The sequence below is a fragment of the Equus asinus genome, chromosome 3 (genome assembly GCF_041296235.1).
Source record: "Equus asinus isolate D_3611 breed Donkey chromosome 3, EquAss-T2T_v2, whole genome shotgun sequence".
Classification (NCBI taxonomy): Eukaryota; Metazoa; Chordata; class Mammalia; order Perissodactyla; family Equidae; genus Equus; species Equus asinus.
This window is the reverse complement of record NC_091792.1, coordinates 96,322,084-96,346,825: the sequence shown is the minus strand read 5'-3', so window position 1 is coordinate 96,346,825 and position 24,742 is coordinate 96,322,084. Positions and strand designations below refer to the sequence as shown.

Below are 24,742 nucleotides of genomic sequence, written 5' to 3'. Positions count from 1 at the left end.
TGCTCGTCTTAAGGCCCCCGGCCTTTACGATTGGCTGCTGCGACACGACGTGGCCTGTGATTGGTCACGGCGTCAGGCGCAGCGCCCACGGAGAGGAAGGGTGGGCGCTCCGCGCTTTAAGAGCCCGCCTTTCCCGACAAATAAAGGTCGCCGCCGACGACTCACCGGGCGGAGCTAAATTTATCGTGATTCATGCTGTCGCGGGGACACCGAAAGTGGAGCCCCACGTAGCAAGAAGATGACCCGAAGTTGCTCGGCAGTGGGCTGCAGCACCCGGGACACCGTGCTGAGCCGGGAGCGCGGCCTCTCCTTCCACCAGTGCGTGAGAGCAGCCTCCGAGCTCTCTTAACTCCCAGCACGGCCAGGCGGGCAGTAGGCCAGGGCCGGGCGGGGTCGGGCGTCGTGCCGTCGACGTGACGTGGCGTGACGTGCGTAGCGTGGGCGGGGGAAGGGGACCGGGGAAGTTTGAGAGTCAATGCTGTTCCTGATCAGTGTTTAGCTCCAAGTTGCTGGTTGTTTCTCCTGGCGTCCCGCTTGCCTAATGGCTTTTAGCGAGTTACTCGGAAGGAGTCCTGCTTCCTTTGGGCCTTTTTATTATTTAGCGTGAGGAGACGGCAAGGGAGGGCAGTTCAGGAGAACTGCGGACGGCGTGCATTTCCATTAGGGTCTGTGGCTTGTGAGCATGGGTACAGATCAGTTTTCACGAGTACTGCCTGTCATTGCAAGTTGTTCAGTGGTGTTAGCCGTGCCCTGCAAGGCCAGTCCGATTCTGGCTGGATCTGGTCATGGCAAGGAAGTTTCATTTGGCTCAAGAGTGAGGCAGATTTTCAAACTAATCTAATTTGAACTCACGTCTATGATCTAGACTGGTAAATAGGTCATTCAAATTAATGTCCAAGGCACAATGGGAAGTAGAAAAGTGGGTAAAACAGACCCTCACAGACTAAAAGAAATGTACGTCAGAAAGACATAGCCCATTAAGGTAATATGAGACGTAGATTTAACCCACTGACAAAGCCCTTTTATGAGATCAAAAACAGCCTTGTGGGACAGGTGGTATTTGAATTGGGCCTTGAACCTCACCTAGATTGTGGAAAGCAGGTGGGAGGAGGATAGCATGGGAAAACGTAAAGGGATGGAAAGTGCAGGTATAATGTAGAGGAGTGGGAAAAGCAGCTTAGAGACAAATTATTTTAAAAAATGTCAGGTTAAGGAATTTGATCTATGTCTGGTAGGCGTTTTGTTTTTTAAATAGGGCTGGTTCCTCCACCTAAGCTGTTATCATTGTATCCTTTCTTTCTCCTCGGGGATTTTTTCCTGGCAATTAGTTCCTGTTCTTGTTGTTTTGAATTGCTGTCTCTACTGATTACTTCCCTAAATTCAGTGAGCATGCTCATATTACTTCCATTTTTAAACACACGCAAAAACTCGAGCCTCTGTGCACCGCTACACTACTACTCTCCTTCCCTCCGTAACCAGGCTCCTCAAACCGGGAGCATACACCTACTTCCCTAAATCCGCGTTGACTTCTCAATCTGCTGTAGCCGGATACCTGTCACCACTGCTCAAAAAAAAGCATGAGCAAGGGTCACCAGTAATCTTGCCAAATCTAAATGAGCACTTCGAAGTCCTCTTCACCTGTTTTTAACTTTTAATCATATTAACCACTCCTCGAAACTCTCACCTCCCTTGGCTTTATGGACACATTCTCTCACTAGTTCTCTCCCTTTTCTCTAATTTCTTCCGCAGTTTTTTGCTGCCCTGCTTTTCCTGTGTTTTCTTCCTAGTTTTCTTAAATAGGAAAGAACTTATTTGTTGCTTTTGTTTTATATATTGAGGACCAAAGTAAGACTTGCTTAATTTAAAAGAAAAAAAAAGTGATGCAGTTATTACAGTAGTCTCCTGTGATTCTTCCAGCCTGATTTCTTCCTCCTTCATTCCATTTTCCAGATTCTGGGAAATTGTTTTTCTAAAAATGCAAATGTTGTCATGCTGGTTCCCTGCAGGCAGGATTTTGATCCCTTGGGCTCTTAATGCCAAGCTCCGCTGTGAAGCCTTTCGTCATCCACCTGTCTTCCACCTGAATTCCGTTCCCTCTGTATTTCTATTATTGTACATGTGTGCTGAATTAAACAAACACATATCTATGTATGAATGGGAAGGAATCATTTTTGTCTTCCTGGCATGTAGAGAGTTGTAAGAAAAGCAGGAGAGAATAGAGACAGGAAAAGGAGTTAGAATACCATGGTGTTAGTCCTAGCAACAAGGTAGTATCCATCTGAAGTAACGGCTCAGCAAAAAGGTAATGTGGGAAGGAGAGAATTCGTCAGTTTGCCATTGTATAAAGCTGCCATCTTCAAACTTTTTAATCATGGAGCTCTGTCCGTAAAAAAGTTGAGTACGTGCCCCTGAAATATGCATAGTGATGTATAGATTACATATATGAAGTGATGCACTAGTACTTATTATCAAATACAAAAATTAAAGGATGGAGCAAAAAAATTATAAGAATAAATTCTAGTATTTTCGTCAGATCTCAATAAATGAGTACAGACTCCTGTGCTGGCCGCTAACCTAAAGAATGGATCCAAAACTTACTAGCATACAAGACTCTGTGATCTGGCATCTAGCTACCTCTCCAGCCCCTCTGTAATCACTCCGCTCTCAACCCTCTCAAGCTCTGAAATTAACTTATTTTTCAATGCTTTATCAGCCGCTAAGATCCCACTAGTTATTTTATATCTCTGTGTTTTTGTATCTGTTTGGAGGGGCCACTGTCTGCGTGGCAAACTCTTCAACTTGAGCTCCGATATTATCTCCTCTGAAGGCCTCCTCAACATCCCCCAGCACCATCACCAGAGCTGTGGAAGAAGTTGTAAGGACACAGGCAAGGGGCTCTAACTGAAAAGCCTGAGTCAAAATGACTCAAAATTGTGGAAACTTTTATTACAAGAATATTGGTGCTCTGTCAAACACATAAATGGCTAAATTCGAAGTGGGACTGGCAAGAAAAATTAAAGTGACCCCTTGATGCGTTCTCTTTTTGTTGGTGTAAGGGGAGTAAGAAACAGTTTATTTCATAACCAAAGAAATATATGTATGATAATTTGGAAGAGTTTTTGCCCGAATTGTTGTAATATTTTCTATTTTTAAACTTTTAATTATGAAACATTTCAAACACACTAGCAGGCAAAAAATTATACATATAACAAACACCTGTGTACCTATCACTAGGATTAAGCAGATGTTAACATTTTGCCTTGTTTCAGATTTTTGTTTTCTTTAGAAGAGAATTAAGTTATAGGTATAGTTAAAGCCTTACCCTTCAGTCCTTTCTGTCCCTTTTCTTCAGGTAACCACTGACGAAGGGGTTTTGTTAGCTAATTCTATGGAAAGTATTTTATATTCAGGGAGCCAAAGGTAAATTTCTGTCGGTAGTGTAAAAAGGCATAGTCAACAGGAGAAAGAAAATGAATTCTGTATTACAGCATAAACCAGTTCTCCATTGTGTACAGTCATGCACTGTGCAAGAATGTTTCAGTCAATGACAGACCCCGTATACAACATACATTCAAGGCTAGGAAAAAGTGGTGCCTTTCAAAGCAAAATAGGAAAATGGAGTATAGGAAGTGTACTTGTTTTCTGCTGCTGAGTAACAAGTTTCCTCAAAATTGGGTGAAAACATTTATTATCTCATGTAATTTCTAAGGGTCAGGAATTCAAGGGTGGAGTAGCAGGGTGTTACAGGATGTTTCGTAAGAATGCAGTCAAAATGTTAGCCAAGACTGTGGTCATCTGAAGGCTTGACTGAGGCTGAAAAATCTACTTTCAAAAAGGCTCACATGGCCTTTGGCTGGAGGCCTCAGTTTCTTGCCAGGTGGACGTCTCCATAGGGCTGCTTATGACAGGCAGCTAACTTCCCCCAGAGAAAAATCACTCCTGAGAGAGAGCAAGGAGGAAGCCTCAGTGCCTTTTATGATCTAGTTTCATTGCCCACTGTCACTTCTGCTTTGTTTATATTCTGCAGGCAAATCACTAACTCCAGCCCACACTCAAGTGGAAGGAAATTAGGTTCCACACCTTGAAATGAGAAGTACCAAAGAATTTGTGGGCATAGTTTAAAATTGTCACAGGGAAGGAAAAGAAACACCTTTTAAATTTGACCAGATTCTGTTAAGCGTAGGCAGTGAAGACAAAATGTGGGATATTTAATATGAGAATTGCCACCATACAAATTGCAAAGAACAAAATCACTTAGAAACTGAACTTTTGGATTCAAAAAGATCAAAGAACTCTGAGAAATAAAATCACATTAAGTAAATTAAACTTTAACTGGACTTAATGTTTATATGAAGCAGTTAAATAATAAATGGATTCATGTAATAAATACTACTGTAGTATTAATAAAATATTTTCATGTTAATGGAACTTTAATATGATTGCTATAGATTTCCAACTGATACCATACAGCGCTCAAAATGGATCAGGGCTGTTAATCGTGTGGACCCCAGAAGCAAAAAGATTTGGATCCCAGGACCAGGTGCTATACTATGTTCCAAACATTTTCAAGAAAGTGACTTTGAGTCATATGGCATAAGAAGAAAGCTGAAAAAAGGAGCTGTGCCTTCTGTTTCTCTATACAAGGTACTTAAATCCAGGTGTAAACAAAACTAAATTTTACCAAGCCTTTAAAAATCAAGATAGCTCACATGGCTAGAATTTACAGAGATTTAAAAAAAAGAACAACAACCTTAGGACTAAAATAAATCCAATAATGGATTTTAAGTGCTTAGAAAATTAGTTTTTGTCTTTTTAAAATCTATATGTAATAATAGTAATTCTGCTTTGGAGCTTTTTTAAAAATAAGGGTATAAATGCAAATCATGTCTAGACATAAATAAAGGTTACTAAACTGATCACAAAAATCAACTTGTGGATGTAAACAGCCTTAGAATTCAGATTTTTGTTTAAGTATGAGACAGTTTTCATAATATGTAGTGAGAAATTATCAACCCTTTTTTGGCTCTTCCCAACAATGTTACTGATCTTTGACCAAAAATGTACCTAATCATTAGCATTGATGTAGAAAGACATATATACAGAAAATAGAAAATTTTCTGTGAGTCAGTCACCAGTATTGGTGTTACACTCTTATGTTTCTTTTGATTGTTTTTATTTTATCCTTTTCCGCCTTAGCCACACTCTTGTACATGGCTAATCGCTGTCTGCGCAGTCTGTGATAGGCGTCTAACTGTTCTATGCTGACACTACCCTTCCTCACTCATTGGAGTCTCCCTCTCTTGGTATTGTTTTATCTCATCCCTTTATTGAGAAGAATATGTTAGTGTCAAATCCAAATTCATGAATTCCAAGAGCTTTCCGTTAATTGATTTGTGCATTTCTAACTGCTCTGAATTCTCTTTTTGAACCACATATACTTAAAACCACTGTTTATGTGATAAATTGACTTGCTCTCATGTTTTTGTGTAAAATCAATAATAGTTATTGTTTATTGAGGCCTACAATGGTCCTGGCATTGTAGTAGGAGATTTACATAAATTAACTTATTGTACCTCAAAATAACTCTGTATTATTATCCACATTTTACAAATGAGGAGATGACGGATTGTAGAGGTTAAGTGACAGCTAACAAGTGAGGGAGCCGGGATTCGAACCCTGGTCAGTCTTAATTCCAAAGCCCATGCTCTGTCCACTATGCCTTCCTTTTTGCATGAATAACTTCCCTGTCCCCTCCATTAAACCACGTTGCTGCTGTTTCAAAGAACTACTCAAAACTCACTTCCATAAAGCCTTCGCCAATTACCACCTTTCTCTAGTTAATTTCAGAAATTTTTAGCATCATGTTACGATTTCTGTAGAGATGCAAAAAAAATCCTGTTTACATTGTCTTGTGGACTATACATTTGAAAAAGCTCAAAGGTTATGACCTTTTTTTTTTATAACTAACTCTCCACATCAACCAGGTGAGTGCTTTGCTTTCAGTGGTATTTTTATAGATAAGTTTCTGTGTGATAATTTCTAAAATAACCCTAGTTTTATATTTCTATCATAGGTTCTTCAAGGGGTACACCTTAAAGGTAAAGCAAGACAGAAAATCCTAAAACAGCCACTTCCTGATAATTCTCAAGAGGTTGCTACTGAGGACCACAACTACAGTTTAAAGAGGCCTTTGACAGTGGGTGCAGAGAAACTGGCTGAGGTGCAACAGATGCTACAGATGTCCAAAAAAAGACTTGTTTCTGTAAAAAACTACAGGATGATCAAGAAGAGAAAGGGTTTACGATTAATTGATGCCCTTGTAGAAGAGAAACTACTTTCTGAAGAAACAGAATGTCTGCTACGAGCACAGTTTTCAGGTTTGTTCCCCAATGACCTGTAATAGTTACAAAATAGCTCAATTTTTCTGAATATTTCTAAGTATTTACTCTGCTATTGCCTATGAAAATGTGCTTTTAGCTGACAAGTGAAAAGTCTCAGTGTCAGCAAGAAGAATGAAAAGTAATTGCCAAAATCCTTTTATGATTTTATAATTTTAAAAGTAATATATTCATTATAGAAAAAGCAAAGAAATATATAAATGATGAAAATAACACATAATCCTACTACCCAGAGATAAGATCATGTGGTATATACCATGTACTGTACTTTTTGTTTTTTATAATAGCACCCATTTTACTGCAAATTCTTTATAAACAATTGTAACTGCTACATAATTGATCACTAAAGTCTTTTCGCAGTGGAGTTGAATTAGATAATTTGCAAAATCCCTTTGAGCTTGAAAATTGGGTCTCCAAATCTTTTTCTAAAATATTCTATAGGGTATATATATATATTTCATTGAAAGACTACTTAGTCTTCCTTGTGAACCAGGATATTTGAAGAGGGGCAAAATAAGAATTGCCAACTTACTCTTTGATGAAAGGAGCAGAGATTTTGGATTTACATTCTGGTGAAAAGAATTAGGTCCTGTTTCTAGAAAAGAGTAGGTATCTCCAAAGGAGGAGAATATTTTGTTTTTCCACGACGGGCATAGAGGTGGTAAATAGGAGTCCCCACCAGGAACAGAGGATATTTTTTTCTCTCAATGGTAGGCAGTCTGTTCAATCTGAATAACACCCTATTCCCAGAAATGTTGCTTGTGTCTAATTGTCATCCTCAGATAAATGGTAACCAGGGAACAAAATAAAACAAATGAATGTCCTCATAATCCAGAGACTTAATTTTGTCCAGTTATTTCATTTTCTTTCCTATGTCTCTAAAAATCTCCACTCAGGCTGCCAGTAAATAGTGGTTCAAGTAGAAACTTTCTTCTTCCCTCTTTCTGATGAAATGATTCAAGGTGAACAAGATAAATTGGTCAAGAGGCCCTAAGATTGGATATTGACCTCTGAGCAAACTCAGTTAAAATGTGATTGTATTTATATTTGAATTTTGATGCCCAGTGAATTTTATATCCGAATGCTATAATCTGTACCTGAAAATATTACTGTACACATTCTTCATCACAGAGAATAAATAAATTTGTTTTCACAGATTTTAAGTGGGAGTTGTATAACTGGAGAGAAACAGCTGAGTACTCCACAGAAATGAAACAATTTGCGTGTACACTCTACTTGTGCAGTAGCAAAGTCTATGATTATGTAAGGAAGATTCTTAAGCTCCCTCATTCTTCCATCCTCAGAACGTAAGTGAGTTACTTTTTAGAGGTTAAATAAAACAAATATTTTGTTCTTTTATTGCATTTTATACATTAAGGCCATTAGTATTCATCTTATTTAATTGTCCATTTTCTCTTTTTTAAAAACTTCTACCTTGTATTTGCATATTATCACAACAGTGATATTTTCACCAAAAAAAATGAAGATGTATAGTCTGATAAATTTTTTTCATCTTCTAGATGGTGGAGACACTCTGGATGATGAAATTAAAATCTTGAAATATTTGAATTTCTAGTACACTTCATTAGTTTTAGTATCTGACTATCCTAGAAAATCTAGAAGAGTTATAGATTGATACCATTGGGTTGAGGCAAAGCACAAAAATCTGCGTGTTCCGGAAGCACTGTAGTTGATGCCAATGCAGGTTGTTCAGGGACCAGTTTTCTTTTTCACTTATTTTGTTGAGGTCATAATGGTTTATAACATGTACTTTCAGGCAAATATTATTTATCAGTTTCTGTATAGACTGCATCGTGCTGTCTACCAATAGTGTAATTTTTATCCATCACCATTTATATGTGACCCTTTCACCCACTGCCTAACCCCTTCCCCTCTTTAACCACTAATCTCTTCTCTTTATCCATGTGTCTGTTTATCTTCCACATATGAGTGAAATCATGCAGTGTTTGTCTTTCTCTGTCTGGCTTATTTCACTTAACATAATACCCTTAAGGGCCATCCATGTTATTGCAAGTGGGACGATTTTGTCTTTTTTATGGCCGAGTAGTATTTCATTGTACATATATACACACATCACATCTTCTTTATCCACTCATCAGTCAGTGGGCACTTGGGTTGCTTCCACATCTTAGCTATTGTGAATAGTGCTGCAGTGAACATGGGGGTGCGTAAGTCTCTTTGAATTGTTGATTTCGAGTTCTTTGGATAAATACCCAGTAGTGGGATAGCTGGATCATGTCATATTTCTATTTTTAATTTTTTGAGAAATTTCCATACTGTTTTCCATAATGGCTGCACCAGTTTGCACTCCCTCCAGCAGTGCATAAAGCTTTCCTTTTCTCTACATCCTCTCCAACATTTGTTGTTTTTTGTCTTGGTAATTATAGCCATTCTGATGGATGTAAGATGATATCTTATTGTAGCTTTGATTTGCATTTCCCAGATAATTAGTGATGTTGAACATCTTTTCATGTGCCTATTGGCCATCTGTATATCTTCTTTGGAGAAATGGCAGTTCATATCCTCTACCCATTTTTTGATCAGGTTGTTTGTTTTGTTCTTGTTGAGATGCATGAGTTCTTTATATATTTTGGAGATTAACACCTTCTCGGATATGTGGTATGCAAATATTTTCTCCAAGTTGGTTGTATTTTCGTTTTGTTCATGGTTTCCTTTGCCTTGCAGAAGCTCTTTAGTCTGATGTAGTCTCATTTGTTTATTTTTTCTTTTGTTTCCCATGCCTGAGTAAAGATGGTATTTGAAAAGATGCTTGCAAGACTCATGTCAAAGAGTGTACTGCCTATATTTTCTTCTAGGACTTTTATGGTTTCAGGTCTTACCTTCAAGTCTTTAATTCATTTTGAGTTAATTTTTGTGTATGGTGTAAGATAACGGTCTACTTTCATTCTTTGGCATATGACTGTCCAGTTTTCCCAACACCATTTATTGAAAAGACTTTCCTTTTTACATCATGTGTTCTTAGCTCCTTTGGCGAAGATTAGCAATTTGTACATTTGTGGTTTTATTTCTTGCTTTCAATTCTGTTCCATTGATCTGTGTGCCTGTTTTTGTGTGAGTACCATTCTGTTTTGATTACTATAGCTTTGTAGTATATTTTGAAGTCAAGGATTGTGATGGCTCCAGCTTTGTTCTTTTTTCTCAGGAGTGCGTTAGCTATTTAGGGTCTTTTGTTGTTTCATATAAATTTTAGGCTTCTTTGTTCTATTTCCATGAAGAATGTCATTGAGATTGGGATTGCTTTGAATCTGGAGATTGCTTTGGGTAGTATAGACATTTTAACTATGTTTATTCTTCCAATCCGTGAGGATGGAATATCTTTCCATTTCTTTATGTCATTTTTGATTTCTTTCAACAATGTTTTATAGTTTTCATTGTATAGGTCTTTCACCTCCTTGGTTAAATTTATTCCTAGATATTTTATTCTTTCTGTTGCGAGTCTAAATGGGATTGTATTCTTGAGTTCTCTTTCTGTTAGTTCAAAATGAGAGAACAGAAATGCAACTGTACTTTGTATGTTTATTTTGTACCCTGCAACTTTGCTGTAGTTGTTGGTTATTTCTAATAGTTTTCCAATGGATTTTTTTAGGGTTTTCTATGTATAGGATCGTGTCATCTGCAAACAGCAAGTTTTACTTCTTCCTTTCCAATTTGGATACCTTTTATTTCTTTTTCTTGCCTAATTACTCTGGCCAAAACCTCCAGTACTATGTTGAATAGGAGTGGTGAGAGTGGGCACCCTTGTCTTATTCCTTTTCTCAGAGGGATGGCTCTCAGTTTTTCACTGTTGAATATGATGTTGGCTTTGGATTTGTCATATATGGCCTTTATTATGTTGAAGTACTTTCCTTCTATACCCATTTTATTGAGAGTTTTTATCATAAATGGATTTGGATCTTGTCAAATGCTTTCTCTGCATCTATCCAGATGATTATGTGATTTTTATTCTTCATTTTGTTAGTGTAGTGTAACACATTGATTGATTTGCAGATGTTGAACCAACCCTGCCTCCCTGATATAATTCCCACTTGGTCATAGTGTATGATCCTTTTAATGTGTTGCTGTATTTGGTTTGCCAATATTTTGTTGAGAATTTTTGCCTCTATGCTCACCAGCAATATTGGCCTATAATTTTCCTTCTTCCTGGTGTCCTTGTCTGGTTTTGGCATCAGAATGACATTGGCCTCATAGAATGAGTTAGAAAGCATTCTGTCTTCTTCAATTTTTTGGAATAGTTTGAGAAGGATAGGTAGGTATTAAATCTTCTTTGAATGTGTAGTAGAATTCTCCAGAGAAGCCATCTGGTCCTGGACTTTTCTTTTGGGGATGTTTTTGCTTACTCTTTCAGTCTCTTGTGATTGATCTATTCAGGTTCTCTATTTCTTTTTGATTATTCACTTTTGGGAGGATGTATGAGTCTGAGAATTGATCTCTTTCTTCTAGGTTATCCAATTTGTTGGAATATAGTTTTTCATAGTATTCTCTTATAATCCTGAGTATTTTTGTGCTATCCATTGTAATTTCTCCTCTTTTATTATTTGTTCTTCAGTAATCCAGTGGTTGTTTACTCTCCACATATTTGTGACTTTTCTAGCTTTTTTCTTGTAGTTGATTTCTAGTTTCATAACATTGTGCTCACAAAAGCTGCTTGATACAATTGCAATCTTCTTAAATTTATTGAGGCTTGCCTTGTTTCCCAGCATATGGTCTATCCTTGAGAATGTTCCATGTGCACTTGAAAAGAAAGCATATTCTGCTCTTTTTAGATGGAGTGTTCTATACATATCTGTTAAGTCCATCTGGTCTTGTTTTTCATTTAAGTCCACTATTTCCATATTGATTTTCTGTCTGGGTGATCTGTCCATTAATGTAAGTGGGGTGTTGAGGTCCTCCACGATTATTCTGTTGCTGTTAATTTCTCCTTTTAGGTCTGTTAATAATTGTTTTATATACTTTGGTGCTCCTGTGTTAGGTGCATATATTTTCTTTTCTTTTTTTTTTTTTTGAGGAAGATTAGCCCTGAGCTAACTACTGCCAGTCCTCCTCTTTTTGCCGAGGAAGACTGGCCCTGAGCTGACATCCGTGCCCATCTTCCTCTACTTTATATGTAGGACGCCTACCACAGCATGGCGTGCCAAGTGGTGCCATGTCTGCACCCAGGATCTGAACCGGCGAACCCCAGACTGCCGAGAAGCGGAACATGCGCACTTAACTGCTGCGCCACCGGGCCAGCCCCTAGGTGCATATATTTTCATAAGTGTTATGTCCCTTAGTGGAATGTCCCTTTTATCATTATGTACTTCCCCTCTTTGTGTCTCATTGCCTTTTTTGTCTGCGCTAAGTCTAGCAACACCTGCTTTCTTTTGTTTGCCATTAGCTTGGAGTATCATGTTCCATCCTTTCACTCTGAGCCTGTGTTTGTCTTTAGAGCTGGGATGTGTTTCCTGGAGACAGCATAGTGTTGCGTCTTGATTTTTAATCCATCCTGCCACTCTGTGTCTTTTGATTGGAGAATTCAATCCATTTACATTTAGAGTGATTATTGATATATGAGGGCTTAATACTACCGATTTATCACTTGTTTTCTGGTTGTTCTGTATTTCCAATGTTTCTTTTCCGTTGTATTTCTGACTGCCATTTCAGTTTGGTGGTTTTCTGTAATGTTTTTTTCTTTATTTATGAAATGTGTCTCTGCTCTGATCTTTTGTTTAGTGGTTACCATGAGGTTTGCATAAGAGGTCTAGCATTGGGACTGGCCCATGGCATAATGGTTAAGATTGGTATGCTCTTCTTTGGTGGCCCAGGTTAATGGATTTGGATCCTTGGCGTGGACCTATACCACTCATTAGCCATGCTGTGGCAGTGACCCACATATAAAATGTGGAGGAAGGGGGCCAGCCTAGTGGCATAGTGGGTAAGTTTGTGCCCTCTGCTTCGGCAGCCTGGGGTTCCTGGGTTCGGATCCCAGCACAGACCTACACACCACTCATCAAGCCATGCTGTGGTGGCATCCCACATATAAAATATAGGAAGATTGGCGCATATGTTAGCTTAGGGCTAATCTTCCTCAAGGCAGTAGAGGAGATTGGCAACAGATGTTAGCTCACAAGTAACCTCAGCAAAAAGAAAAAGATCTTGTGGATGAGAGTCTGTTTTCTGATAGCCTCTTATCTCTATTAGCCTAAGCAGGTTCTTTCCCTTTCCTCCTCCCATTCTAAGTTAGTTATTATTGTCACAAATTATTCTGTTTTGTGTTGTGAGGTTGTGACTAGATTGAAGTGTTTATAGTTATTTTTGATGCTTTCCTTCCATTTATCTTTTATGTTATAATTAAGTGTTTGCTAACCTGTTCTGATAGAGAGCTGCCATTTTCTGATTTTGTCTATTTATCTCCTTGCTGAAGGCTTGGCAAACCTTTGCCTTTTTGTTTCAGGTATGAGGGCATCCTTAATCATTTCTTGTAAGGGAGGTCTAGTGATGATGAACTCTCTCAGCTTTTTTTATCTGAGAAAGCTTTTATTTCTCCATTGTATTTGAAGGATAATTTTGCTGGATAGAATATTCTTGGCTGAAAGTTTCTGTCTTTCAGTATTTTGAATATATCTTTCCAATCTCTCCTAGCCTGTAAGGTCTCCTCTGAGAACTCTGCTGAAAGCCTGATAGGGGTTCCCTTGTAGATTACTCTCTTCTGCCTTGCTGCCCTTAGTATTTTTTCTTTGTCATTGATTTTTGCCAGTTTTATTATTATATGCCTTGGAGAAGGTATTTTTGCATTGGTGTAATTAGAAGTTTTATTAGCGTCATATACTTTTAAGTCCAGTTCCTTCACCAACTTTGGGAAGTTCTCAGCTGTTATTTCTTTGAACAAACTCTCTGCTCCTTTCTCCCTCTGGGATAAATATAATCCTTATGTTGCATTTCCCAGTTGAGTTGATTATTTCTCATAGAATTTCTTCATTTTTTTTTAAGTCCTAGTTTTCTCTCCTACTCTATCTGAAATATTTCTATATTTCTGTCCTCTAAATCACTAACTCTGTCCTCCATAATATCAGCTCTGTTTTTCTTTTCATTTCTAAATTGTTTTTTATCTCATTCATGTGTTCTTTATCTTCAGAATTTATTGTTGTTTTTGTTTTTTTTAGAGTTTCAGTCTCTTTGGTGAAGTAGTCCTTATGCTCATTAATTTTATTTCTGAGCTCATTGAACTGTCTTTCTGAGTTTTCTTGTAACTTGTTGAGTTTCTTTATGACAACTATTTTGAATTCTCTGTCATTTAGATTGTAAATTTCTGTGACTTCCAGGTTGGTTTCTGGAGACTTGTCATTTTCCTCCTGCTCTGAAGTGTTACTGTCATTTTTCATGGTGTTTGATGAACTGATCCTTTGCCAGGTCGTGGTAGTAGTATCAGGTCGCTGCCTCTTGGAGGGTGGGCAAGAGCTGTGTTTTCTGAGCCTGCCACGTCTGGTGGAAGTTGTCTCAGTAGCGCTCGTCTACTTTTGCCTGCTGGCTGCAGCTGCTTGGCATGTCACACACACACATGCAGGTGCTCTGCTGTGGAACCACTGCCTAGGCCAGGCAACAGCTGATCTGGTGCAGTAGGCAGGAAGGGAGGGGCGCTTTCTTTTTCATGTACAGGCCCGCTTTGTGTACATGGCAGTTATCTGGGCTGCTCTGCTTGGTGGAGGCACCCACCTGGTGGCTAAGCCAAGCCACTCAGTGTGGAGCATTCCTGCACTCTGGCTGCAACTCCAAAAGCATTTGTGCACAGTCCTGCCAGCCCCACACCTCCTTTTAAAGTCATGTGCAGCTACTCTGTGAAGACCTGTGACCTAGATCACTGCCACTGGGGAGGGGGAGGGGATCCACTCACCTTCTTCCACTGCTTCCCAGGGATCCATACCCCCACCTTGAGATGTATGGCTGTGTGGATCTTTCAGATGTGCTGTTGTGCTTTGTAAGGAATCTTCTGTTGGTTAACACATGTCCGTTTGGTTGTAACTTAGCAAGGAGAGACTAAGGAACAACTCATTCCTCCATGATGTTGACATCACAGCTTGGCAGTTTTACTGTTTTTTATCTCTGGTTTTACATACTGCTTTTCGTTTTTATTTATTTATTTGCTTAAACAACAGAAATTTATTGTGTCACAGTTCTGGAGGCTGGAAGTCCAAAATCAAGGTTAGTTCCTTTGAGGGTTCTGAGGAAATGGTCTGTTCCATGCCTCACTCCTTGGCTTGTAAATGGTGGTTCTCCTTCCAGTGTCTCTTTACATCATCTTCCATTATGCATGTGTGTTTCTGTGTCCAAATTTCCTCTTTTTATGACCACAGTCATGGAGGATTAGGATTCACCCTAATGACCTCGTTTTAACTTGATTACCTCTGTAAAGCCCTATCTCCAAATAAGGTCACATTCGGTGGTATTGAGGATTAGGACTGTAATGTATCTTTTTTGATGGACAAAATTAAACCCATACAAGTCACTTTCCTGCTGCATAAGCCTCCCAGTTACCATCACACTAAAGGCCAACTCCTCTCTGTGGCTTACTGCGCTTCCTGTGATGTGGCTTCTGCTGGGCTCTCCAGCTCATCCCTTGCCTCCTTCCCTGCCCTCTTGTATTCCCTGCTCCAGTTGTAAGGCATTCCTTGCTTCTTCTCACCTTAGGGACTTACTATCCCTTCTGTCTGAAATGCCCGTTCTCCCTGTCTGTCTGTCAGTCCTGGTGATTAGTCCTCACTCTTCAGGCTCAAATTAGTAGCACGTTGTTTCAGAAGCCTGGCCTGCTGTTCTTCCACCAGTTCTGGATTAGGTGCCCCTTTCAGACACACAATACAGAACTGAATCTTAGTATACTTAACAGTGTCTTCCCCACTGAACTGTGAGCTGCCCAACATGAGGTCTGCATCTACTTCTTTGTTATAGCACCACCCCCTGCTGTGGTGCCTGGAACACAGTGGTCCCTTGATAAATATTTGTGAATGAGAGAATGCCTGAGTGGTGGACCTCAAGTCGCTGTAGAAAGAGCAGCACTCCATTTAATTCACTGTGGATGGGGCAGAGACGAGCCAGGAATGGCAGGAGCCTTCTCTCCTAGAGGGTGACTCTTGGTTTCTTATTGCCTCAACTTTAAAATAGACTCATAGGGGCTCGCTAAGCTGAAGAAACTCTTAGAGATCAAGTACTCCAACTCCCTCATTTAAAAAAAGTGAAATTGAGGCCTGGTGGGAGGAAGGACCTCAATTATCATGACATTGTTTTTTTCCATTTTGTGGGAAACATCTTTTTTTTGTTTAAATTGAGATGTAGTTGACATATAACATTATATTAGTTTCAGGTGTGCAACAAAATTTTTTTTTGTATATATTGCAGTATGATCACCACAATAAATCTAGTTAACATCCATCACACACACAGTTATAATTCCCTTTTTCTTGTGATTAGAACTTTTAAGATCAACTCTCTTGCAACTTTCAAATATGCAATATGGTATTGTTAAGTATAGTCACTGTACTGCACATTACATCCCCTTTTTAAAAAAATGAATGAGAATTTTCCTCCACACACGCTATTAAAATAATACTACTAATGAAAAATTTAGAAATGAGAGAAAAGGAAGGAAAATTCATTAATTGTTCCTCTACGTTATGTGTAAATAATTTTTATTAATATTTATGGAATTTCCTTCCAGTCTTTTTTCTGTGCTTAGATTTACTAGTTTTTTACATAGTCATGATCTTTACTAGCTGGATAATATCAGGTAGTCATACCCTACTTCACTTGGACATTCTCCAACTATTAGACATTTCTATTGTTTCTATTTTTAGTTGTAACTGCTATTTCATATATTGAGAGGAACATTTGTCTATAGGCTTATTTGCTCTGATGTGACTTAACCATTTAGACTAGATATTATACTTAGTTATAAATGTCTACTTTCTGCTAAGAGACATTTTTGTAGACAGTTATTTCCTCCTACACCTGTTTTAGTCAAGTTTTCTCCTCTGCACTGGTTTTAAAGCATTACTTACTTGTTTTACACTGTGGTTTATGAGACATTTCATATGACTTCTCATCTGTTTCTTTTTTTTCATGGTTTTCTTCATTTCCTATAGTTCTGCATCAACTCCTGGATTAAATCGTCCCTGACACTTCCAGCTCACACTGATCTTTTCTCTCTTTGTGTCATTTTGCATCTTGTAACCTTTGCTATGACATTATCTATTTAGATATACAATCTTAGTACTCAAAAAGTTGTTTCTTTGGGTACTTCATCTGAAACTAAGGTACCTATTTACTGTGATAGTAATGCATGCTTGTTATAAAACATTCAAACAATATGTAAGTATATAAATACCGAAAGTGAGAAATATTTATACTTCGGTTCCCCTAATCTCACAAAATAACCACTGTTAGCAGTTAGATATCTATTCTCCCAGACTTTAAAAAAAAATCTATTTATCAACAAAATTTTGTTTTAATGGCCATCTGTTATTCCAATATATTGTAAGTACCTGGATTTTATCCTAAAAAGTCCTAACCGTCAAAGATATTTGTATTTGATTACATTTCCATTAATTTTCCCATTTAAAATGTTATATTTATTTTTAGTACATCTCTGCTTAAGTTTGGATCTCTACATTATTATATTTAATATTCACTTATTCAATAAATATTTATTGATCAGGAGTAGCCAGTGAGGCAGGAGGAAAACCGGGAGACTATGAGGCTTGGAAGCCAAGTGTAGAAAGTATTTCAAGGAGATATTAGTTCACTATGTCAGATGCTGCTGGGAGATCAAGAAAGATGAGGACATTGGACTTTTGCAAGATGGAGGTCATTGACAAACTTGACAGAAGCAGTTGCAGTGCAGTAGTGGAGAAGTAAGCCTGGCTGAAGTGGGATTAAGAGAGACTGGAAGGCAAGGAAGTAGAGACAGTGATTATGGACTCGTTCAAGGAGTTTTGCTCTGAAGAGAGCAGAAAAATAGGTGTGAATGTAGACGGGAACATAGATGGAGGGGGCAGTGTTTGTTGCGATGGCAGATGTCCCAGCATGTTTGCATGCTCATGGGAATGATGTAGTAGAGAGCAGAAAATTGCTGATGCACAAGAGAAAGGATAATTGCAGGAGGTTATCATCTAGCACCGCTGTGGAGAGAGGTCTGGCCTTAATTAAGAGCAGGGACAGTTCATTCATTGAAACAGGAAGAAAGGCAGAGATACAGATTCCATAGGTTAACAGATTTGGGGATAGGAAAATGAGTTTTTATGTGATTGCTTCTGTTTTCTCAGTGATATAAAGTTAAGGGCTGAGAGGTAGGGAAGGAGAGTCATTAGCAGTTTGGGGAGAAAGGAGAAAATGTGAATATTTTTTTTTTCTCTCCAGGATGATGGAGGGACACAGACAATGACAGAGCCATCGGCATGATGGCTCTTAAGCGCTGTATTCTTCCCAGGCAGTTTCAAGCCACCCAGCTGACTCCATATAATCATTCCCTTAACTAAGCTGTTCTTTAATTTAAAATATCATGTTGATGAGAATGTATATTATATAATTAATTTCTTATGAATGTTGAGTCCATTTATTCCAATACATGCATACATAAATTCTTCTCTGCATCCTACTCCTAGGAATTGCATAAATGACATAAATATGTATATGGACCTATGTCGTGGTGCTGTTTATATTGTCTAAAAAATGGAAATGCCCCAAATGTCTTTCAATTCAGATTGGTTAAATTATTTATGGTTTAATGATACTGTGGTATACTATGTATTTAAAATGTTGTAGGTCTCCAGCTGGCCTGTTGGTGTAGTGGTTAAGTTCATGTGCTCTGCTTTGGTGGCCCAGGGTTCACAGGTTTGGATCCCAGGCGCAGACCTACCCACCACTCATCAAGCCATGCTGCGGTGGCATCCCACATAAAATTGAGGATGATTGGCACAGATTTAGCTCAGCAACAATCTTCCTCAAGTGAAAAAAGGAAGATTAGCAAGATGTTAGCTCAGGGCCAATCTTTCTCACACACACACACAAAATATTTGTAGGTCAATAGTTAGGGACGTGTAAAAATATGTCTTTAACATTACTATTAAGTAAAAAAACCAGATTCAGTATAATTTTTGAAAATTATATCTAGGTATATATACATAAAGATATCTGGAAGAATGTCCCTGAGATATTCACAGTGATTTTTACTTCCTTTTTTGAACTTTTCTGTATTGTTTCACTTAAAAAAAAAGAATGTGTTGTTTTTTTACAATCAGAAAAAAATTTTTTTCATTTTGAAGTGGTAAAAGGTTTAAGACAGAAATCAATCACTTCCCTACAGTTCTAACTCACAGACTTGGTTTGGGTATTTCTATTGTCAGTTACAAAAACTTAAAAAAATAAACCAACAAGTCTACATATTTTTCTCCCTGATGTTCAAGACATCATTCTAGTAGCTCTGGACATTAAGATACGATTTAGATTTCCATTTAAAAATCAAGCTCACCAGAACATAAGTTTTTCTAACCTATTTATAATAAAATTTTTACATCTTAGAGGTGTTAAGTAACTTCATTGCATGCTTAATGCATGTGCAATACAGTTAGCATCTTTGGTGTTCACTTGAGAATCCTAATGTAAAAGAATAAATTTTAAACAATTAATTAAAATTTGGTAACACATTTGCAAAGAATTTTCAACATACTCGTAGGCCGTAGCACCCTGGTGGAGAGCCACTATACTGTTTTCTCATTTTCTTACTATTTTGTCCTATTTTAAAATATAAACTGATTAATACTTTTGTCTCCTAAATAGATTATAAGCTACTTATAGTCACAATTTGTCTTTTGCATGCTGTAATTGCAAACCCATTAGTGAATCTTGAAATCAATTTAGTGGGTGATAGTTGGCATTAAATTATATATGGTAATGCACTGCATAACGACGTTTTGGTCAAGGATGGACTGCATGTATGACAGTGGTCCCATAAGGTTGGTACCATATAGCCTAAGTGTGTAGTAGGCTTGTACCATCTGGGTTTGTGTAAGTAAACTCTGTGATGTTTGCATGATGACGAAATTGCCTAATGATGTGTTTCTCAGAATGTATCCCCATCAGCGGATACATGACTGTATATACACATACGTGTGTGTGTGTGTGTGTGTGTACATATAAAAGTGTGTGGCATGTATTAAGGGTAAATTCTGTTTATGAAACTTCTAGGTGCAGCAAAATATTTGGATAGCCCTGTCCTGAAATACTTAGGGAAGTACATTAAAAATCTTAATTAAATAGGTCACTTGTCCAGGAAGAAACCTTGGCAGTGTAGAATATAGCCCCTAAATCAGAATTTTAACCCCTAAAAAGTCATTTGAGTTACAAAAGTAAACTTCAGTTATGATGAACACCTCAGTCTCTACCTCAAAATCCTAAATTCAGTCTTGTTTTAGACAATTATTAAACTTGGCTGTTTCCTTTCCTGATCTACAACAATTAGAGTTAGAACTGAGTGAAGAGGATTCTGCAGAGAGACACTAACAGTAATAGGAAAGAACAGTCAGCAGTCCGGGAAGGGCAGGGGTACTATGAGGGAGCACCTAAGGTAGGAGTGTAGGCACTGTGTATAGGGGCAAACAGACGCAGACGCATGAATTGACCCTAGGGCAGGATTTTGAGGCCGCAAGGGGCAGTGAGGAAGGCACCTACCAGGACAGCGGGGGTGCTGGGTTTCACATTTCTGCATAACTAGCAGCACAATAAGGGCAAAGTGGTTAACTTCTCCCTCTCTCCCAGTTTCCTAATCTATAAAATGAGGTGGATGTACCAGATCTTCTCAAAGTTTCCTTGCCCTTCAACAGTTTTCTCCTTTCATTGAATTTACAGGTAAGACTGGTTTATGATCTAAATTATAAACACAGCAACTAGACGAGACTGGGTAATTGATTTGTATACTTTTTAAAGAAGTAAATGAGAAATTAAAAATTATTTTGTGGTATGTTCATACCTTAATATACTATGTGTTTCTAAGTCTCTCTATTGTCTTACTATTTTATGGTTACTATGTGAATACATGCTTGAAAATGTAGAATTTAGCTACTTATATTTGGGCTTTATTTCTATGGGGATTTGACACTACTTTAGTACCATTGAAGGCATTTTCTCTTTTTTATTTTGTCTTTTGAATTTTATATATTTCATTTTTTATATTTTTTAGATGGTTATCCAAATGCAAACCCAGTCCAGGTTTCAACAGCAACGTTTTTTCTTTTCTTCAACAAAGAGTAGAGAATGGAGACCAGCTCTATCAATATTGTTCGCTGATAATAAAAGGTATATCTCTCAAACAACAACTTCAGTGGGACCCCAGCAGTCACCATTTGCAAGGGTTTATGGACTTTGGTCTCGGCAAACTTGATGCTGATGAAACGCCACTCGCCTCAGAAACCATTTTGTTAATGGCAGTGGGTATTTCTGGTCATTGGAGAACACCTCTTGGTTATTTTTTTGTAAACAAGGCCTCTGGATATTTGCAAGCTCAGCTGCTTCGTCTGACTATTGGCAAACTGAGTGACATAGGGATCACAGTTCTGGCTGTTACGTCTGATGTTACAGCCCATAGTGTTCAGATGGCAAAAGCATTGGGGATACTTATTGATGGAGACAACATGAAGTGTACGTTTCAGCATCCTTCATCTTCTAGTCAACAGATTGCATACTTCTTTGATTCTTGCCACTTGCTCAGATTAATAAGAAATGCCTTTCAGAATTTTCAAAGCATTCAGTTTATTAATGGCACGGCACATTGGCAGCACCTTGTGGAGTTAGTAGCACTAGAAGAACAGGAATTATCAAATATGGAAAGAATCCCAGGAAAACTTGCAAATTTGAAAAACCATGTACTGAAAATGAATTGTGCCGCCCAGCTCTTCAGTGAGAGTGTGGCCAGTGCGTTAGAATGCCTGCTGTCGTTAGGCCTGCCTCGTTTTCAAAACTGTATTGGTACCATCCATTTTGTACGCTTAGTTAACAATCTGTTTGACATTTTTAATAGTAGGAACTGTTATGGAAAGGGACTTAAAGGTCCTCTTTGGCCTGAAACTTATAGTAAAATTAATCATGTGTTAATTGAAGCCAAGACTATTTTTGTTACATTGTCTGACACTAGCAATAATCAAATAATTAAAGGTAAGCGGAAACTAGGATTCCTGGGATTTTTGCTTAACGCTGAGAGCTTACAATGGCTCTACCAAAATTATGTTTTCCCAAAGGTCATGCCTTTTCCATATCTTCTGACTTACAAATTCAGTCAAGATCATTTGGAGTTATTTCTAAAGATGCTCAGAAAGCTATTAGTGACCAGTTCTCACCCTACCTGCATGGCATTCCAGAAAGCTTACCATAATTTGGAAACCAGATACAGATCGCAAGATGAAGTTTTTCTAAGTGAAGTAAGCATCCTTGACATTTCACTTGCTCAAAGGACAGATTTGGCCCTTTGGACCATTCAGCATCAGTATGGTGTCAGCGTTACAAAGACTCCTTTTCACAAAGAGGATATTTGCCAAGACTGGTCTGATTGTTCACTAAGTGAGGCACTCGTAGACCTGTCAGAGCATAGGCGAAATCTCACCTGTTGTGCTGGTTATGTTGCAAATAAGTTATCGGCTCTTTTAACCTGCGAGGACTGCATCAGTGCCCTGTATGCGTCGGATCTCCGAGCTTCTAAAATTGGGTCACTCTTGTGTATTAAAAAGAAGAATGGTTTGCATTTCCCTTCAGAAAGTCTATGTCGAGTCATAAATATTTGTGAGCGAGTTGTAAGAACCCACTCAAGAATGTCAGTTTGTGAATTACTTCCTAAACAGAAGGAATTGTATCTTCAACAGAAAATATTCTGTGAGCTTTCTGGGCATATTTATCTTTTTGTAGATTTAGATGAGCATCTCTTTGATGGCGAAGTGTGTGCCATCAATCACTTTATCAAGTTACTAAAGGATATAATAGTCTGTTTCTTAAAGATCAGAGCTAAAGATGTAGCTCAGTATCCTTTGAAACACCATTCAGAAAGAACTGAAATGAAAACTTTTTTAAGAAAACACTGGTCATCTTTACAGGATTACAGAATTTCACGTTTTGCTAATATCAGTAAATTCAGGCATTTGCTAAGTAATGACGGCTATCCATTCAAATGAGGGACCTAAAATATATTAAAATTTTTATTTTATTAATAATTGGTCAACATTTATTTTAAAGTTCAACTTACCATATTTTATAAATTGACTATTCTGCACAGTGGACAAGTGTGCAGTTCTGACTTACAAGAATTTCTAATAATGCATTTTATAAAATCTGCTCATACTCTGGTGTGCCCTGCAGCATTTCAGAGTTACCCAAAATGGAGAAAGCAATAAGTCAGTAGGAGCAGACTAGCCAACAGGTGCTGCCTTTGAATTTAGTACTGTAAGACTGAGTAATGTGACCCGACAGAACTTTTAATTGTTCAGTCTGCTTTAAAAACGAGAGAATAAAGACAACTAAGAGTCATCAAAACCTTGACTCCTTTTATAAACAGACTACATTCCCTAAAAGAGCTTTGGTTTACAGCTCATGAGAATGTTGACAGGGCCTGCCCGGTGGCGCAGCAGTTGAGTTCACACACTCCACTTGAGTGGCAAAGGTTTTACTGGTTCAATTCCCAGGCACGGACCTACTTACTGCTTGTCGAGCCGTGCTGTGGGAGGCGTCCCACATATAAAATAGAGGAGGATGGGCATGGATGTTAGCTTGGGGCCAGTCTTCCTCAGCAAAAAGAAAAAAGAGGAAGATTGGCAGCAGATGTTATCTCAGAGCTAATCTTCCTAAAAAAAAATGTTGACAGAACACCTAAAAAACCTTGAATATAGTTTTTGCTTACATATGAAAATTAAGATGGGTTTGAAAATTAGGTTAAAATAAAAGATCACATACCACAAAAATCCCTTTACCCAGGTACCCTAAAATGCTAATACTTAGGCTTTAGCAGGCAGAAGGTAAACACATGAGCCATGAGATGGTTCCTTGTGCAGCAACCAAGCTGGGGAATGTAATCTGGCAAGTATGTCGGTGGTATCATTTTCACAATCCATTGTCCCTGGACTTCAAAATATTACTTTTGAATAATAGAGTGGATGTTTACTTGATTCTTATTGGAAGAGCCCAATGCTCATCAGAGAATGAGAAGCCTTTATTTCAACTTCTGAAGTCTACTTGTGTTTAAGGCTAAAATAATGAAACATTTTCAGTGTTGAATGAATAATGGAATTTCATAGCACATAATAAATTGGAAAAAGATGGTCGATTGAGACAACGGGTATGAAAGTGTTTGTCTTAATTATGAATTGTTTCAGGAATTTAGGAGAAGCTTAAATATTCTGAAGATGGAAACATACTAAGGACAGTTTTCCCCATTCTCTCACACCAAGATTTGAAAAGATAAACAGAAAAACATATAGGTATATGTATTTTCACAAATAGGAGTATATTACTGGATAAAGAAGCAACAGGTACATTATCACCTGTGTATGTGCAACATCTCTTTTTGTCATTGAGTGAGTGTTCACAAAGTACAGTTAATGTGAAAACTTAAAATTGCAAGAGTTTAATGACTAGGTAAAAGTTGAGTTTGATTAATTGAAATTGCCCTAAATAGTATATTTTGATGTATTTGTTTGTTCTACCTCAAACAAAGGCTTAAGTTTTGAAATGTAACCAGAATTGTACTACAGTTTATACAAGAGCTTTTGCTGAGAAGTCTGAATATTGGGGGTTTAGTTTTGTTTGCAATAGAATGAGTTTAGATGCACCAAGATAAATCTTATTTAAAGGAAGCCTCTTTGTGAATCACCACCTTTAACTTTTGCTTATATAAATCCAAGTTTTGTGCCTGATTTTATTTAGAACTGGGTTCCTATCTGTAGTATCTTACGCTCTTTACTGTTACATTTGACTAATGTACTAATATATTCTGTATGGTAAGAAATTAGTGTTTTGCGTTATTTTAAGTACTGGATAAATTGGACAAACATTGAAGATAAGAAAATTTCTGTTGCTACCTTTAGGACAGTTAATTGCTCTTGCCCTAGTCAAAGGGTTCCAAGTCTGATATCAGATTTACTTGATATATGCTTTACAGTGAAATGTTTTGTGTTTTGTTTTGTTTGAGGAAGATTAGCCCTGAGCTAACATCTGCTGCCAATCCTCCTCTTTTTGCTGAGGAAGACTGGCCCTGAGCTAACATTCATGCCCATCTTCCTCTACTTTCTATGTGGGACACCTGC

The 24,742-nt window shown here is 37.9% G+C and overlaps 2 protein-coding genes across 3 annotated transcripts in view; one reads left to right on the top strand and one right to left on the bottom strand.

Moving 5' to 3' along the window:
- SEC31A (SEC31 homolog A, COPII coat complex component) overlaps window positions 1-305 on the bottom strand; it is an 88,218-nt gene extending 87,913 nt beyond the window's left edge. The window contains exon 1 of the mRNA XM_070505476.1: window positions 166-305. The gene's annotated coding sequence lies outside the window, so the exon portion shown is untranslated. The remainder of the gene's footprint in view (window positions 1-165) is intronic.
- On the top strand, window positions 181-24,438 carry THAP9 (THAP domain containing 9). 2 transcript variants are annotated; one of them, XM_014865213.3, is made up of 5 exons: window positions 186-318; window positions 4,449-4,644; window positions 6,074-6,377; window positions 7,555-7,705; window positions 20,641-24,438. In XM_014865213.3, exons 1-5 carry the CDS (start codon window positions 239-241, stop codon window positions 22,616-22,618), a joined length of 2,709 nt encoding a protein of 902 aa, XP_014720699.1. In that variant the 5' UTR covers window positions 186-238; the 3' UTR covers window positions 22,619-24,438. The 2 variants fall into 2 exon arrangements, with proteins under 2 accessions (XP_044622164.1, XP_014720699.1); XM_044766229.2 differs by lacking the exon at window positions 4,449-4,644 and having other exon boundaries at window positions 181-318; window positions 20,641-24,432.
- The last annotated feature ends 304 nt before the right edge of the window (window positions 24,439-24,742 follow it).